We start from the raw sequence: 18,200 nt of genomic DNA on the forward strand, positions 1-18,200 counted from the left end.
CCCGGCCCCGTCCCCCAGAGAAATGGATCCAACGTCACATGACAACAGCGCCCTCTAGAGGAGTGTTTTTTAAATTGCAATGGTGCCAAGAAGAAGAAGAAGGTAGTGGGAGGGGAAGAATGAAGCGGGGGAGATCGGAGGGGTAGACGAACCATGAGAGACGATGGACTCTGAAAAACAAACAGGGTTCTAGAGGGGAGGGGGGTGGGAGGATGGGTTAGCCTGGTGGTGGGTATTGAGGAGGGCACATTCTGCATGGAGCACTGGGTGTTATGCACAAACAATGAATCATGGAACACTTCATCTAAAACTAATGATGTAATGTATGGGGATTAACATAAGAATTAAAAAAAAGGAAAAAGAAAAGTTTCAGGGGTACCTGAGACTTCGGCTCAGGTCATGATCCCGGGGTCCTTGGGATCCAGCCCCGCAATGGGCTCCCTGCTCAGCAGAGAGTCTGCTTCTCCCTTTCCCACTCTTCCTGCTTGTGTTCCCTCTCTTACTCTTTCTCTATCAACTAAATAAATAAAATCTTTAAAAAAAAGAAATAAAAGTTTTAAAAGAGAAAAAATAAAAAAATAAAAAATAAATTGCAATGGTGCCCTCTACGTGGGTTATGGCCTCATCAGTACCTGCCCTTACCCTGGCACTTCTTCCAATGCGACTTTGTCACTCCACCCATGGGAAGGCGGAGTTCCTGCACCAGCAGTTGGGGTGGGCTTGTGATGACGGAAGACGTGATGTTGTGTGACTAAGCTATCTTCTTCCTGGTTCTCAGCTCTGGAACCCTGAGCCACCTGTAATGTAATCAATCCAACTGCCCTGGGGCTGCCATACCGTGAGGAAGCCCACACGAGCCCACGGGGAGACTACGGGAGAGACAGCTGATTCCGCCCCACCCTGCCCCGGTCCAGTCACTAACTGACTACAACCGCTTAGAGACCGAAGTCCCAACAGCCCTGCCGAGCCCCTCCCAAACTCCTGTGCCGCAGAAAACATGAGGTAATAAAATTATTGGTGCTGTTTTAAGACACTCAGTTTTGGGGTGATCTGTTATGCAACGAGATAAACTAGAACAGTGGGTCATGAATTCAATCTAGTGTATCATGACCAGTATGTTTTTAACAACTAAGTAGAAGAGGGGTGCCTGGGTGGCTCAGTGGGTTAAGCTTCTGCCTTGCGCTCAGGTCATGATCCCAGGGCTCCCTGCTCAGCGGGGAGTCTGCTTGTCCCTCCCCCTCTGCCCCTCACCCCACCCCCTGATCGTTCTCTCTCTCTGCTTTCTCTCACTCTCAAATAAATAAATAAAATCTTTTTTAAAAATAAATTTTAAAAAAATTTTAAGGGGCGCCTGGGTGGCTCAGTCATTAAGCGTCTGCCTTCGGCTGGGGTCATGACCCAAGGGTCCTGGGATCGAGCCCCGCATCGGGCTCCCTGCTCTGAGGGGAGCCTGCTTCTCCCTCTGCCACTCCCCCTGCTTGTGTTCCCTCTCTCGCTGTGACTCTCTCTGTCAAATAAATAAAAAATCTTTTAAAAAAAATTTTTTTTAAATAAAAACTGAGTAGAACAGAATGGAAAATGTAATCATAAAGGCTTAAGTATTGAGAAACTTGTTTCAATAAATGTGTGTGTTTGTATGCTACACTGGATCAAGAAATAAAATGTGTTTGTTCCTGAGTCATATAAAATGTTTAAAGTTTTGAGAAGCCAGACTATTATTGCAATCCCAGAAGTTACGGGAAAAACAAAGCCAGCTGAAGCCAATATAATTGCAGTGAGTCAAGAACCTGGGAATTCTAGTACCTTGTGAACACCTTACAGGTGGGCCCACTTAGCTTTATCATCCAGACTAGAAAGAGGAGCAGAGAAGCCTTCTGCTTGTGAGAGCAAGAAAAAAAGGTGATTCCCAAGAAAGAGGTGTTCTAGGTGGTTCGTGCATGTTTTTTCTAGAACACTTAGTACCTTGATTCTCTCAGTAAACATTTTGTTACATTAATGGGATTTCTGAGACAGTTTGATGCCATGTTTCTCCATGAAACTCCTGCATCAGAATCACTTGAGGGCTTGTGAAATTGCAGATCCCTAGGCCTCTATTTCAACCTACTGTATCAGAGGCATGTGGCCCAACACTGCATCTCAACCCAGCCTCCCAGAGAATCATCTGCATACTAAAGTTTGAGAATTACTAAATCACTGGGAGGCTTGTCAGCACCATGTTTGAAATTCAAATTCCCCTAGAAAATGAATTCCTCTATCATGCAAAGGCATTTAAGCTAGTCAGAATACTGGGAGGTCTCCCTGCATCATGGATTACCTGGAAATAGCCCTGATTGTCAAGAAACCTCATGTAGGATTCCTTGAAAGTGGGGGCCAAGCCTGGAACACCTTCATCTTTTAAAAAAGAGATTGGTAAAAAAAAAAAAGAGAGAGAGAGATTGTATCTCTGAGGAAGAGTATATGTCTGTGTCTTTGTGTGACTCTCCGCATCTGGGTGTGTTCTGTAACATATATTACAATATGTTGCTCTTATATATGTTATATATATTACAGAACACACCCAGATATATTATAATAAATATTTTCAGTACATTATGTTTTGACATCTTTAAAAATCTTTCCTCCTGACGAGAGACTGCCCTTTCCTGTGGCCCAGCCAGGAGCATACCCTTGACACGCAAACGAAGCAATCAGAGCCTGGCCTCACCTCCTCGGTCTGACCTGGAAGCAATATTCCTGTGCCTTACTCATTCCAGAACCAGCCACCAAAAAAAAAGAAAAAAAATGTTCTCCCACCCTGAGTAAGAGCAGATTTGGATTGATAAACTTTGCAAGGGTCAGCTGGGCTTCACCTCAGAAGCCCAGGTCTTGCAAGCTTTACCAGACTGCCCAATCTGCCCCAGCAACTAGGGACCACCCCCTAGAGCTTAGAGCCCACTGAAATTATTCAGACTAGCCCATCCTAAACTGTTCACCCAGTTCTGCCTTGCCTTTCCCAAGGAAACCCCAATAAAGGCCATGGGCTAAGTGCTTCCCTTGCTCCTGCCTGCTGACCATGCTGCTTGCTGTCTTTCCCAGGTGGCCCCGTATGGAGTGCCATGCTTCCTAGGACCTAGAGTACAATAAATTTGTTTTCCTGAGCCTCCACTGTCTTCTCTTGTGGCTGCACCTAACTGACTGTATTCTTTTTTTTTTAGATTTTATTTATTCATTTGACACAGAGAAAGAGAGCACAAGCAGGGGGAGCGGCAGACAGAGAGAGGAGAAGCAGGCTCCCTACTGAGCAAGAAGCTCAACACAGGGCTTGATCCCAGGACCCCGGGATCACGACCCACGCCAAAGGCAGTCGCCCAACCGACTGAGCGACGCAGGCACCTCTAACTGTATTTTCATGAAAGAATAAAAAACAGTGTTTGTGTGTGTGTATGTGTATACATACACACATGATAGATCCCTAAGGCCCTACTGGATGGGGCCTCCTACCTTTTTTTCTTCTTTCCTTCCCAGAACTCCATCCCCATCAATGTAGATTCACAGGCCTAAAAGAAATTTAAAGGCCCTACAACCCAATGCTTTCTCAAAAACTTTAACAAACATTTTTTTTAATCATCATCCATCGACAGAATGTGAGCAAGGTCACTTGGCTTCAACGAAGCAGTCAAAATGATCTCACAGGGAAGTTAAATGCTACACAAAATGATTCAATTTATATTTATATGTTATTTTTATCTCATAATAGAGTGAAAATACTGACTCATTTTTCTTGCACAAAGAACAAAAAGCACAACTTCTGACAAAATTCTGTAATAGTGGGGGTTCCTGGGTGGCTCAGATGGTTAAGCATCCCCTTCGGCTCAGGTCATGATCCCAGAGTCCTGGGATCGAGCCCCACGTCTGGCTCCTGGCTCGGCAGGGAGCCTGCTTCTCCCTCTCCCTCTGCCTCTCCCCCTGCTTGTGCCCTCTCTCTGTATCTCTCTGTCTCAAATGAATAAATAAAATCTTGAAGAAAAAAAAAAATTCTGTAATAGTTACAAGAGGCCTGACAGGGCAGTGATCATCCAGGAGATGGCAGACCTCCACCCCCGCCTGTCTGCAGCCTACCCTCCACCTATTGTTCCCAGGCCTGCGTCACCACCCCCTCAAAGATAGCTTATTATAAAATAATAACCACAATGTGTGTGTGTGTTTCTATTTTATTGCATGTTTTTAAACACATTTAAGAAAAAAATACCTGTGTTGTTTTGAGAGTTTGGTTTTGGTTGATTTTAGGATTTGGAGGATCACCTCACAGAAGAGGAATTTATTACACTGATTTAACCTCATTTTTGGTTGGGAAAACTGAGTCCAAGAAGAGGAAATGATCTGCCCAAGTGGTAAGTTATTCTTTGTTTCAGACTCTTAAGAGGAAAAAAGATACAGAGAAGATTCACAGGCATGCTAAGGACCTCTTCTGGTCTCCGTCCTGAGAGGGGTCCGGGACCCCTGAGGGACTGGTGGGCTCCTGGCATTCATGGGGAGAAGCAGAAGAAATGGAGCTATTGCTGGAATTTTCAAGACGCTAAGTAGCTAAAACAGAGAGCTGGTCCTTGGGGCTTATTTGGATATTTTATTATTTTCTTTATATGTATAAACCATCTAGAGAGGTTATAAATAGCTGTCTCAAATAGATAAATCTGATTTGCCTGTGTGTCCTTAGTGTGTCCAGCATACTCCCACTCTCTGCTGACAATGCGGGCAGAAGCCACGATGGCATCAGATCCACTCATCTCCACTGTGTACAGTGGTGTCGTTATACAGACCCCATGGGGTAAACAACTGGCTCCAAGCTGCCCCAATTTCCCCTGAGTTCACACCAGGAAGCTGGTGAAAAGCTGCCACGTGGTTATAACTTTTCGTGTAGTGACCCCTGCTGCTGGGACCTGGAGATGCAACATGAAAACCATGGTGCCTACTTGGGGAGGAGCTCTGGACCTTCTGTTCTCCTTGTACCCAAAGGTCTTGCCCAAGCCCTCACCCACAGCAAAGCCCATGGATTGGAAGCAGGTGTTGATGCAGATTCCAGTTGTGGATTAGGAGGGGACACTGCAGAAAAACCTATGAAGCAAGGGATGGCTAGAAATGTATCAAAGTGAGCACAGGCACTCCAAGGAGCCTCCCCTGGCAGAGGGAGTGGTCTCAGACAGAGCAATCTAGAACAGTTGAAACTTGAAGAATGTATAGACTTCTTATGAGGAGGAAATTTCCAGGCTTAAGATTGTTGTTGCAGGGCGCCTGGGTGGCTCAGTCGCTAAGCGTCTGCCTTCGGCTCAGGTCATGATCCCAGGGTCCTGGGATCGAGTCCCGCATCGGGCTCCCTGCTTGGCGGGAAGCCTGCTTCTCCCTCTCCCACTCCCCCTGCTTGTGTTCCTGCTCCTGCTATCTCTCTCTCTGTCAAATAAATAAATAAAAATCTTTAATAAAAAAAAAAAGATTGTTGTTGCAGACTTGTCCACTAGCCTATCCAAGGTTGTAGTTAGAGAAAATGTTTCAATTTATAAGTTTAAAAAAAAAGGGGGGGTATGACTTAGTGCTGATGTGATGGTAAACAGAGATGCAAACATGGGTCCTGAAATCACATGGGAGCATCTATACAAAATTTGGTCATCCAGATAGTCTAAGACATGACTGTACCTTTTATAAGATTATCAACAAAATAGAAATAAGATCTTAAAAATTTGTATAGAATACTCTGAGGCTTCCAGTGGTTCATGGAAAAACATTGGGTAGACCGAGTTTGGACTGGGAGCGTTGGTTGTGATCAGGAGAATCAAGATGGGCATGCAGGGCTCAGAGAGCAGTTAGACTCTGGTTTAAAAAATTGTCCCCTCACCCCAAGAGCGAGCAGATTTGGATTGATCAACAATGCAGGAGTCTCTGGGCCTTACCTCTGAATGACTGGGCCCTGATAGTTTTACCAGATGGCCCAACCTACTCCATCAGTGATAAGGGGGCTGTCTAGAGCCAAGAGGAAGATACTGGGAAATGAGGAGGGGGCCCCTGGGCAGAAGAGCAGCTGCCCATCTTTGAGGGGACTCAGGAGGACGATGGTCAAGGCTGAGTTTGCCCTAAATAAGGCAGGAATGGGATGGGTCCTGCTGTCAGGGACACAAGCTGAAGCAAGACCCCAAAAAGTTACCATCCAAGTTGCAGCAGAGAGAAGATTGGGGGCCTAGTGATAATTAGACTAGCTACCCATTGACACAGTAACTGCTGATTGGCCAAAGACTAGTCAGTGCAAAATAAACAGAGACTTCCCCCACAAAACTCATTTAAATGTAGGTTATAGGGGTGCCTGGCTAGCTCAGTTGGTTAAGCGCCCGATTCTTGATTTTGGCTCAGGTCTGATTTCAGGGTTGTGAGATCAAGCCCTGTGTCGGGCTCCGCGCTCAGCATGGAGTCTGCTTGTGTTTCTCTCTCCTTCTCCCTCAGTCCCTCCCCTCTGCACTCTTTCTAAAATAAATAGATCTTTTAAAAAATTAATAAAAATAAGTGTAAATCATAGAAAATGGAAAGATTCCATAATCTTACATAATGTGGAATCCAAAGTCAAGAAAAGTACAAGTCAAAAAACTATATAGACCATTCTCATTTCTTTTTTTCAGTTTTTTAAATTTAGATATAATTGACATAGAACATTATGTTTCAGTTGTACAACATAATGATTCAGTATTTGCATTTTTTCAATGTTTGTATATTTTACAAAACAATCACCACACTAAGTCTAGTTAACATCCATCACCACACATTGTCACAAAATTGTTTTTCTTGTGATGAAACTTTTAAGATCTACTCAGCAACTTTCAAATATACAGTACAGTGTTATCAGCTATAGTCATCATGCTGTGCATTACATCCCCATAAGGCCATTCTCATTTATGAACAGTATTTTTTAATCCTAAATAAAACAACAGCAAGTTGAACACAGCAGATTTGAAAGGAATTACATACCACAACCAAGTATGATTTAGCTGAAGAATTTAAAGACAGTTCTACATTATAGATATTATTAATACAATTTATTAATAGGAAGAAAAGTCCTGTGCTCATCTTAATAAATGTAGAAAAATAATTTTGTAAAATTCAGTTCCCATTCTTGGGAATGGATCTTGCTAATCTTGTCAAACTAGGCAGAAAGCAAAGAGAAATTGGTCTGGGTGTGGGTGAGGGGCTGTGAGCTAGCAGGGGGCAGGGCAGGGCTAGCGACGGGCAACCTCTCAGGCGGTGACATGCTTGAGGAAAGGGTCTGCACACAGGGTGGAAGCTCAGACACCCCCGGGACCTCAGCCCTCAGCCCAGAGAGCTTTTCTGTTCAGGGTTCTCTTTTTTCTTACCACATTTATAAAAGCAGTACATGGTCCTTCCAGAAAATTTGGCCACAGGCTGAAAAAACTTAAATCATAAGGTTCCCCAGGTACCTCTGAGCTGCGTGGGGGAGCAGGCAGCAACGTGATCCTGGTACCTGGACAGCAGGGTGCAGAGGAGAGAGAACGCTCTGAGCCTCGTAAACCAAGTGCTAGAGGCCAAGGCAGGGCCTGCCCCAGGCCCAAGCTGCAGCCTCTAGGAATATGGATGTCTTACTCGAGATGTTCTCTGGTTGCCTAGCTCAGCACCCAAACCTTCTTAGGCACTAATGAACCTCCGTAGGCAGAGACCACTGCCTTGGGTGAGGCAAAGGATGATCTATTCTCGTTATTCACAAAGTTCTATAAATTTACCATGAGCGCTGAATTAGCAAATACTGAATTGCTCCGAGGGGAAATATAGGGAATACAGGAAAATGCAGGGTTCCTGCAAGCCTAGGGTCACATTTTTGTCAACTGATTAACACATAACCTTTGGTGAATAAATGAACTATTTACTACCAAATATGTGCCAGTCCTGATTACATGGTTATTTCATTTACTCCTCAGAACAACCCAAAAAGGCACCATTTTTGGAGAAATGAAACAAGTAACCCAAGGTCTTTGAACATGCTCTTTGGGAACCAAAGTTGTTATTAGAGTACCTGGCACATACCAGGTGTTCAGTAAATGTCACTTCTCTCTCCAATGGTCACTAAAGAACAAAAAATACAATGCAGGACCTACCTTCATTGAGAGGCTTAGGCTCCAGTCACAAATCTCTCCTTAAGAGGAAAAGCTACTCCCATGTCTGTCCTTACGCTTTTATTTCTACTTCATTGATATGCTCAAAAGAATCAAAGTGAAAAGTGAGCCCAGGGGTGCCTGGGTGGCTCAGTCAGTTAAGCGTCTGCCTTTGGCTCAGGTCATGATCCCAGGGTCCTGGGATCGAGCCCCACATCAGGTTCCTTGCTCAGCGGGAAGCCTGCTTCTCCCTCTCCCTCTGCTGTTCCCCTGCTTGTACTCTCTCTCTGTGTCAAATAAATAAATAAAAGCTTTAAAAAAATAAAATTAAATTTTTAAAAAGTGAGCCCAAAGCATCCCTGATAATAAGATAACAATTATAGGGCGCTTTATAGTTCTTTACATAGTTGTGTGTGTGTTCATGTGCATGTGTGCACACGTATCTATGGAGAGGTTAACAGCAGATCCTCATGATTCACTACTGTAAACACGTGACCAGGATACTTCTATCAGAAATATTTTGTGTACTCTGGCAATTCCATTAAACCTGCCACACACCAGGTCACCTGCCTTTCCAAAGTTACAGAGGAAAGAAAATTCTGTTAAACCTTAGAGGGATGTACATGGGCAGGACAGCAGGAGAAGTGAGTAGGAGGGTGTTTTCTTCAAGTTGAAGGAGCTGAGGAAAAAAAATAAAATAAAATCCCATGGTAGCAATCAGATCGTTGGTACCGAAGATCGAGTGAGTCAGGGCGGGTCCTTAGCAAGCAGGTACTAAGCTAGGATTGGCCACACCCTCAGGAATCAGAATAGCATTCTGTGATGCAAGGAGGAAGGAATGCGTCCGCTCAGGAAGCTGGGTGAGGCAAGGCTGTCATTATGGCAATCTGGGCACAGCTATAGTTACGGACAGGCCAACCTGTCGGCACGAAAACAGAAATCCGTAGCACTGGCTGCCATGTGGTGAGCTTTCCCATGCTAACCTTGTGTCCAAAGAGCATATCTGGGCAGTTACATGACCTTAAGTCTTTGTGGGGAAAGTACCTAATAATAAAAATAATTTTTTTTTTAAAGATGTTATTTAATTGACAGAGAGAGAGAGCACAAGCACAGGGAGCGGCAGGCAGAGGGAGAGGGAGAAACAGGCTTCCCGCCAAGCAGGGATCCCGATGCGGGGCTCGATCCCAGGACCCTGGGACCATGACCTGAACCGAAGGCAGATGCTCAACGACTGAGCCACCCAGGCGCCCCAAATATAATAATAATTTTAAAGTGTGCTGAGTGAGCTGCAGTATTACATGAGCTAATCAATCCTTGCTCTCTTGCTTATTGATTATGATGAAATGTTTTAACTTGAGAGAATTTTTTTTGAGAGAATTTTTATATAACCAAGAGAGACACATTAATTGCAGAGAATTTAGAAACTCCATGTAAATACTCAGAAGAAAATTATAATCCTTTATATCCCATCACCGATATATAACAGACCTTAACATTTTATTGTATAATTCTTCAAACTTTCATATGTATGTATAATCATGATGTACACTCCTTTGTCACTTGATTTCTTCCCCCAATCAAATGGAACATACATCTCTTCTTCATGTCAATGAAAATACTCCTACAGCATCATGCTTTGTACCTGCAGGGTACTCCATTGCATGGTACTTTTATTAATTATTTAATCAGTTTCCTGTTACACATTTACTTGCTTCCAAATATTGACTATTGTAAATGCCGTAGTAAACATACTTATTCATGTCTTTCCAAACATTATTTCCCTATGTTCCTCCTTTAAACGGAATTGTTGAGTCAAGGGGTTTTTATATATTTATGGCTTATATATATCGCCAATAGCCTTGCCCTACAGCTAAATCACCACCACCATTCACATCATTATATCATTACCTTGTATGAATGTTCTTTTCCCCTCTCATTCTCCTTTTTTAAGATGTATTTATTTGAGAGACCATGTGTGCGCACACGTGAGCATGTGGGGAGGGCAGGCAGAGGGAGAGAGAGTCTTAAGCAGACCCCCTGCTGAGCGTGGAACCCCACAAGGGGCTCAGTCTCAGGATCCTGAGCCGAAACCAAGAGTTGGACGCTCAACCAACTGTGCCAGCCAGGCGCCCCTTCTCTCATTCTTACCTACGATTGGTTTTAACCTGATATCTAACAAATTTAACGGTACTATAAAAAACACTGATGTTTTATTTTTTATTTCTTAAATTTTTAGTGATGCTGAATATTATTTCACATGTGCATTCATTTCCTAGGGCTACTGTAACAAAGCATAACAAATTGGGTGGCCTAAAACAACAGAAATGTCTCACAGTTCTGGAGGCCAGAAGTCCAAAGTCAAGGTGACAAGATTTGTCCAGGTCCAGCTCTGCCTCTCTACTTTCAGGCTCTGTGCTTCTCCCCACTGCTGAGAGATCATTAGGTAGCTTCTATCTTGGGCCAGGGGAAAGAGATATTCTCAGGCTTCCTGAGGCCCTCTCTACCTGGACCTACCATGCAGTCATCTCTCTGGATTCTGGTCACCATCCTAGGGTACTACAAAGTTATATGTGTCCCCTCAGTTCTTGGATTGCTTCACCATCTGGGGGTTTACCAGCCCCCATCCCAGGACTTACTCGAGTGTTTTCATTTGTATTATAATTTCAGTCTTCTCCCTAACATTGATCATTAGCCACATGCTACGTTTCCCTTTATTTGTACATAATGACATGAAAGTACTTATAATTTAAAAGCAAGATATCAAAGTATATATATTCTATTACTTCAGTGTTTAAAAAAAAAATCCACATAGGAAAAAGGACTGGAAAGAAAGAAATCAAGACCATGCAGAGGAGGGTGCAGAGCAACTAGAACTAGACTGGAGTCCTGGAGCTGCCACATGAGCTGAGCTTCAGCTGATTTATGAGAAATAAATGTTTACCATGTTCAATCCAAAAAATTTAAGAAAAATGCCAACAATGGCATTTAAAATAGTAGGGTAGTATTTATGGATTTAAAATTTTTAATTTCTCTATTATTGCTTTTGTCTGGTTTCCAAATATTTTTGATTAATTACTTCTATAATGAAATAAATTATTCATTCATTAGACAAACCTTTACTAATGGGTTAGTATACACCAGACACTAAGCGAAGAATTTAGGAAGAACAATGAAAAAGATAAATGTGGTCCTTGTCCTCGAAGAGGTTTTACTCTAGTAAAAAAAAAAAGAACACAGGACAAGTAATGAGCAGTAGTGATGAGCACTGTCACAGGTAAGTACGGGATGCTAAGGGAATGCATGACAGAGGAGCATATGGGGTGGGGAAGTAGGCAGTCAGAAAAGTCTTTGAGGTCCTAAAGCAAGTTTCAACAAATTTCAAGACAGAGTATGTTTGCTAACCGTAATGCAGTCGCCTCTCCAATTGATAGGAAAAGTTATCTTAGGGGCACCTGGGTGGCTCAGTCGTTGAGCATCTGCCTTCAGCTCAAGGTCATGGTCCCAGGGTCCTGGGATCAAGCCCAAATCAGGCTCCCTGCTCAGCGGGAAGCCTGCTTCTCCCTCTCCCACTCCCCCTGCTTGTGTTGCCTCTCTCACTGTGTCTCTCTCTGTCAAATAAATAAAAATCTTTAAAAAAAAATAATTATCTTGGGCGCCTGGGTGGCTCAGTTGGTTAAGCGACTGCCTTCAGCTCAGGTCATGATCCTGGAGTCCCGGGATCAAGTCCCGTGTCGGGCTCCCTGCTCAGCGGAGAGTCTGCTTCTCCCTCTGACCCTCCCCCCTCTCATGTGCTTTCTCTCATTCTCTCTCTCTCAAATAAATTTTAAAAATCTTAAAAAAATAATAATAATAATAATTATCTTAAAAATATCCGTATGCTTGGAAATTAAGAGATGCATTTCTAAATAATCCATGAATCAAAGAAGAATTTGTAATGGAAATTAGAAAATGTTTGAACAAACATACTATATTCAAAACTTGTGAGAGTAGCTAAAGCAGTGTAAGAGGGACACAACTTTAAAAACACATGTACAATTGACCCCTGAACAATATGGGTTTGAACTGCACCAGTCACTTAAATAGGGATTTTTTTCAATAAATACAGTACAGTAGTATAAATGTCTTTTCTTATGATTTTCTTAATATTTTCTTTTCTCCAGCTTACTTTATTATAAGAATGTAGTATATAATATATAAAACATGCAAAATATATCAATCTACTATTACCAGTAAGGCTTCTGGTCAACAGTAAGCTATTAGTTTAAGTTTGGGGGGATTCAAGAGTTATATGGGGAGCACCTGGGTGGCTCGGTCGTTAAGCATCTGCCTTCGGCTTAGGTCATGATCCCAGGGCTTCGGGCTCCCTGCTCAGCGGGAAGCCTGCTTCTCCCTCTCCCACTCCCCCTGCTTGTGTTCCCTCTCTCACTGTGTCTCTCTCTGTCATATAAATAAATAAAATCTTTAAAAAAAAAAAAGTTATGTGGGGATCTTCCACTGGGGGTGGGGGTCAGGGCCCCTAATCCCACATTAACCCCACATTGTCCAAGAGTCGACTGTACATACATATATGAAATTCCGGAGAAGGAAAATTTAATCTGTAGTAACAGAAAGCCGATCAGTGGTTGCCTGGGGTCAGGGTGGGGGAGTAGGGGGGAGAAAGGGTGGAGATTGACTACGAAAGGGCAGGGTTTGTTAAAACTCCTAGAGCTATATACCTAAGATCTGCGCTTTGATCTGGACGTTAATCATATTAAATATTTTTTAAGACTGAAAGACCCGGAAGGAGAGAGGAGAGGACGGAGACAGTGAGTCCCAGCGCCCCCTCCAGCCTCCCAGGGACTCAGGCTTAGCCGGGTGTGCGGGGCGGGGCCGGGAGGGGAGGAGGGGCAGACGCCTGCGAGCCCGATGGGGAGGCGGGGCGCGGGGCGCGGCGGGCGCGTGCAGTTCTTCCTCTCCGACGCCAGGCGGCGGCGTGGGCGGGGAAGCGTGGCGGTGACCCTGGCAGCCGCAGCAAGGGGGCGGGCCGAGCGCGGGACTCCATGCGGGCGCCGGCGCGGAGTGGGTGCAGCGCGGGGTCGCCATGGCGGAGGTGCAGCAGCTGCGGGTACAGGAGGCGGTGGACTCCATGGTGAAGAGTCTGGAGAGAGAGAACATCAGGAAGATGCAGGTAGCGGGCGGGGGTCATGGCGCGGAGTCCCGGCAGTCCGCGATTCCCTTCTCGCAGCCGCGGCGCGCCGCTGCCCGCCTCCCTGCAGACCCGAGTCGGGGCGTCCCTGGGGTCGCCACGGCCCCCTCGGAAGCACCTCTCAGCCTCAGAACTCCTGGAGCTTCCGCCGAGCGAATGAAATCTGTGCTCCCTCCCCACGCGCGAAGCCGTTTTCCCCCCAGGCCAGCTCCGGGGAGGGGCTGTCAGACCCTGGACCAGCGTTAGAAAGTCCCTAGTGTGAGGCGTTCGGCCTCCCCCGCCTTGCTGTCTTGTGCTGCCCCTTCCGCAGGTGAGCGGACCGAGGCCCAGAAAGGGCACGGCCAAGGTGAAACACCGGCAAGGCAAAAGCGCTTGGCTTCCTCAGTGGCCATGTCATGCCCGTTTTAGTGTCTGCTCCACACAGTGCTGCTTTATATGCCGTTGTGCTTTGATCCCCTAAATGGTATGTGGCTGTTGGTCCTGCCTCCCTTACCAAATTGTGGGGTTTCTGTTGTAGTGCTTCTTGGGTCATTGATAATGGATCGGTTGCCCCCTGGTGGAAAGTACATTACTAGGTTGCTGACCTCTGAACCCTGTGGAATAGGTACCTGGTTTTCAGAATTTGACTTCATCTGACCCACCTCCACCTTCTCCGTCCACCCCCAGCCTTCCATGCACCAAGTGCCAATGAGTTGGCAGCAAGAAGGCCGTGAAATCTTCTGCTAGGCTTCGGGGATAATTTTCCCATTTGTGGTTTTAGGTTCTTGGTGTCTGTTAGGAGAGGTGCAAATATAGATGCTCCTCTGTTGCACTCCATGGTTATCTCTGCCCCAGAGAGTTTCCTGCCTAACCTCTCTCTCTGCCTTCCCTCCCCAGGGCCTCATGTTCAGGTGCAGTGCCAGCTGCTGTGAGGACAGCCAGGCCTCCATGCAGCAGGTTCATCAGTGCATTGAACGCTGCCATGCGCCTCTGGCTCAAGCCCAGGCCTTGGTGACCAGTGAGTTGGAGAAGTTCCAGGTGAGAAATATCCCAAGCAGAGGATGTCAGGCCTTGATGTTGCTCTTCTGCAAGAGATGACAAACATTTGTTCAAAACTCTTGGCTCTAATGTCTTGGTTCTTTTAACATTTGTGACAGTCCTGTGGCCAGCCAGTCTTCACAGGGTTTGAAATTTGGGGGAAAACTCCTGGAGGTTGAGTGCTATAAGTATTCCCCATAGAAAAAATGATGTAAAAAGGAGTTCATGACCAAGGGCCTTTGTCACCCATAGACACGAAATAGATATACCATATAGTATAAAGCTTTCTAAGACACATATTAATTCATTCTTAAACTAGTAGAGTCCCCAGGAAAGTGGAGTAGGCTAGTCATAAAGAGGTGCAGATTAGAACAATATCCTGCTGTCATGTTGTGGACTTGCCCACCCAGAACCACCCCTGTTTGCTATACCTAGAGGGCAGCTCCTGTGTCACTAAAGGACAGTCATTTATATGAAGTATTACTAATGCTGACTCATTGATGTCTTCCTCACAAGCCCCTCTGAGGTCACTAAGAGCAAAAGGTACCCACCGGATCTCTTTCTGGAGAAAAGGGTAGCCACAACTTCATGTTATTCCCTTCCTATGACTGTACCTTCCTAGAGCTTGGAGAAAGCAGAGCCCACTTCTGAACCAGTTTTTCATAGCCTGAGATCCTGCTCACATGGGACAAATTGTATCTAATATACAATTTTTACATTCTGCTCTACCGAATTCTTCAAAATTACTGACACTGTGAAGGACAAACTTCTCCAAGATCCTGAACCCACAGAGGTTTCTTTGTGTTCATTTTTACAGCTAATTTTATTGATAGGGTCTTTGACATTTTGATTCTTGAATTGCTATATAACTTTCTCCTTCTGTTCACTTTTTAGTCCTCTCTAATTAGACTTACTCTTCCACTCCGCCAGAACTGCGCTGGCCACTCCCCTCCGTGGAGCTAAATCCAGTGGTCATTTCTCATCCCTCATCTTCCTCAACCTGTCTGCATCACTGACGCAGTGATCACTTGCCTCCTGAAACAGTTTGTTCAGTTGGGCACCAAGACACCTCACTCTGTGGTTTCCCATCTCTCTCCCTGGCCGTCTTTTCTTGGCCTCCTTTCCTGCTTTTCCCCTCCAGCCTGTGAGCATTGGAGTGCCTAGCATTGTCCTTGGACCTTTTTTCGATTTAATTCTCTAGTCTCATAGCTATAAATATCTGTAATAAACATCCTTTATAGGCTTACAACTCCTACATTCATTCGTATCTCTAGACCAGATTCACTCAGATTCATATATCTAACTGCTTCTTCAACATCTCCCCTCATTTTGTCTAACTCCCCTCATTGGAATGTAAGTTCTTTGAGGGCAAGAACTTTATGTTTTACTCATTGCTGTATTCCCCAGCATTAGAAGAGTACCTGACCCATAGTAGATACTCAATAAATATTTTTTGAGTGTTTTTCTGTAGCAAGGACAGACATTAAAGAATCCAAATGTTTATAAGTCTTAACTGTAGCTGACCAATGGTAGCCTCTAGTTACTTCCCACTTCTGCAGGGGGCTTCTGTATAATTTATTCTATCATTCATTGCTTTCTTGTCATGCTTTGGACCCTCCTGGTGCCACCCTCTATTTCAGTCAGGATAATCTTGATTAATTGCACTATAGTGTCCCTTTAATTGATCAAGATTATATATGTGAAGCCAAAATATGTAGAAAGGGGCATAGCACATGGTAAACACTTGGTAAATGGAGGCCAGCCTTTCAGCCTTCTCTACCCTCTTCCTTCTTGCCACAGGACCGCCTGGCCCGATGCACCATGCATTGCAATGACAAAGCCAAAGATTCAATAGATGCGGGAAGTAAAGAGCTTCAGGTGAAACGGCAGCTGGAGAGTTGTGTGACCAAGTGTGTGGATGACCACATGCACCTCATCCCGACCATGACCAAGAAGATGAAGGAGTCTCTCTTGTCCATTGGGAAATAGAAGTCTTCGCAATTGGCCATCAGGGCTGACAGCAGGAATCTACTTAAAAAGAAATGGGAGTTTTGGTCTTTTAAGTGAAGTTTATGAAGAAATTAAGGATGGCAGCAAGTGTGAGGCATGTGTCACTTGCCTCTGGATACTGGTTCCTTTATGTTTCAACCCTAGAAAGTGAAATGGAAAAAACTGGTGCTAAAATTTGGGTTAGAGACGGTCACAGGAAAGTTTTTGATAGCCTAAATTTCACGTGCTTGTCCTGGCTCTAGGGATTCCTTTGTACCAAGCCAGAGCCCTCCAAGATACCAGATTCTTCTCCATACACAGCTACCAGCAGGCTGGCAGTTTCCTCTAACCTCCCTATGATCTGGTGGTGTAAGCAGAGGTGTTTCTGTTTGTTGCCAACCTCCTGTTTACCAGAAGGATCATCAAATCGTTTCCTATAAGCTGTAAAACAAAATCCATGAGGTTACTAATTTAGAAGGGAAAAAAGGTTTCTAGGTCTTTGTTTTGCTTGGTTTTGTTTTATATACAAGGGCATGAAGTTGATTTAAGATGTGGAGTTGGGAGAGGTAGTCAGATAAGAACTTTGAACAGTTCTTGTGGATATCTGTTCCTGGCCATCAAGATGTGGATATACATTTCTTGAAATATATATTACATCTTTCAGCTAGGAGACCGTGTAAAAATATGACAAGCGATGTTACACTGGGTATGGGAAGCAGACTTTCCCTCTCACTGGCTGCCATGATGGGCCCTGAGGCTATCTGCAGAAGAGCAACAAGACAATCTCGGAAGTGACACTCTCCCTTGAAGGGAAAGGGGTTTTTTATTGCACTATATACCAGTATCCAGGAATGAACATTGAAGGAGGAACTGTTGTCTTCTTAATTACGAGAATTATTAAATACTGGATGTGGAAAAACCTGGTTTTTATAGAACAGAATGGAATGAAGGCCTAAACTCAGTATTGCTTATTTTGCCCCCTGAAATAACAGAGCCCTACTGAGACAATCCCTTGGCAACAGGAAGGTCAAAGGAGAAAAAGTAGGCAATCGGGTGAGCTGTGATTCCTTTAAAGGAAAAGAGGGGCAACCCCCCATTACCAAATACCACTTTTGCCTGGGACCTTTGCAGCAAGCAGTGTTCCTGCCCCAGTTCTAGCACCTTTTAATTTTGATAAGGACCTTACTGTCTTTTTACCAGCTTATTACTTGAAATGATAATATAGCCTGTGTTTGGTGTTTCAAGGCTGTGATATATTTTCCTAGTGGTTCAGTTTTAAAAAATAAAGGTTTAGTTTTTCCTCCACTATTATGTTTCTTAGTCTGGGTAGTGAATATATAACCTTCTTAGGATGCTTCTCTTTGTAGCGTGTGAAATAAGTTTCTTAAGAGGTCATGAAGAGTAAAAATTATTTATGAACTATGATTCAAATGCAGGACTGGTTCATTGTAAATGGGAAGAACTGAGGGCAGGCTACAGCGCTATGACTTAAAGTTCATTCATTTAAAAAAAAACTAAGGCTAAAAAAAATTTCAGTGTCCATTTCAGGACTCTCTAGCTTCAACTAAACACTGACGGCAAGAGGGAAAGGGTAATTAATGATCCCTCTTGAGAAAATGCAACGTCTAGGATTTTGAGTGTCAAGAGAGTATAAACTATGTGATGAGTTTAAGTCTTTACTATCATTAGTATTTAAATAGAGCCATTCCTGAACATTAGGAATGAATTGCATTGTGGAGACTCGTCCCCTACTTAGAATCACCAAGGCTTTACTATTTTGGCCTAAGTCTTCAATAATCCCAATTTGTATTTTATTCATACATATGTATTCGCCTCTTTTGGGTAACTTAAGTGGGAACAAGTCGGAGATCACTTTTTACACTTGGGTT

At 44.2% G+C, this 18,200-nt stretch overlaps 1 protein-coding gene across 1 annotated transcript; it reads left to right on the top strand.

Moving 5' to 3' along the window:
* Positions 1-13,106: 13,106 nt before the first annotated feature.
* Positions 13,107-17,616, top strand: FAM136A (family with sequence similarity 136 member A). Its single transcript, XM_035001356.1, has 3 exons — positions 13,107-13,287; positions 14,182-14,322; positions 16,123-17,616. Exons 1-3 carry the CDS (start codon positions 13,201-13,203, stop codon positions 16,309-16,311), a joined length of 417 nt encoding a protein of 138 aa, XP_034857247.1. The 5' UTR covers positions 13,107-13,200; the 3' UTR covers positions 16,312-17,616.
* The last annotated feature ends 584 nt before the right edge of the window (positions 17,617-18,200 follow it).

This window comes from Mirounga leonina, unplaced genomic scaffold, assembly GCF_011800145.1.
Source record: "Mirounga leonina isolate KUSES-001 unplaced genomic scaffold, KU_Mleo_1.0 Mir_125, whole genome shotgun sequence".
NCBI classification, from domain to species: domain Eukaryota; kingdom Metazoa; phylum Chordata; class Mammalia; order Carnivora; family Phocidae; genus Mirounga; species Mirounga leonina.

Excerpts from the sequence above, each read along its gene's own strand:
- FAM136A (XM_035001356.1), top strand. The coding sequence starts at position 13,201 with ATGGCGGAGGTGCAGCAGCTGCGGGTACAGGAGGCGGTGGACTCCATG. Across the intron at positions 13,288-14,181 it reads AGAACATCAGGAAGATGCAG|GGCCTCATGTTCAGGTGCAG; the intron begins GTAGCGGGCGGG and ends TTCCCTCCCCAG. Across the intron at positions 14,323-16,122 it reads GTGAGTTGGAGAAGTTCCAG|GACCGCCTGGCCCGATGCAC; the intron begins GTGAGAAATATC and ends TTCTTGCCACAG.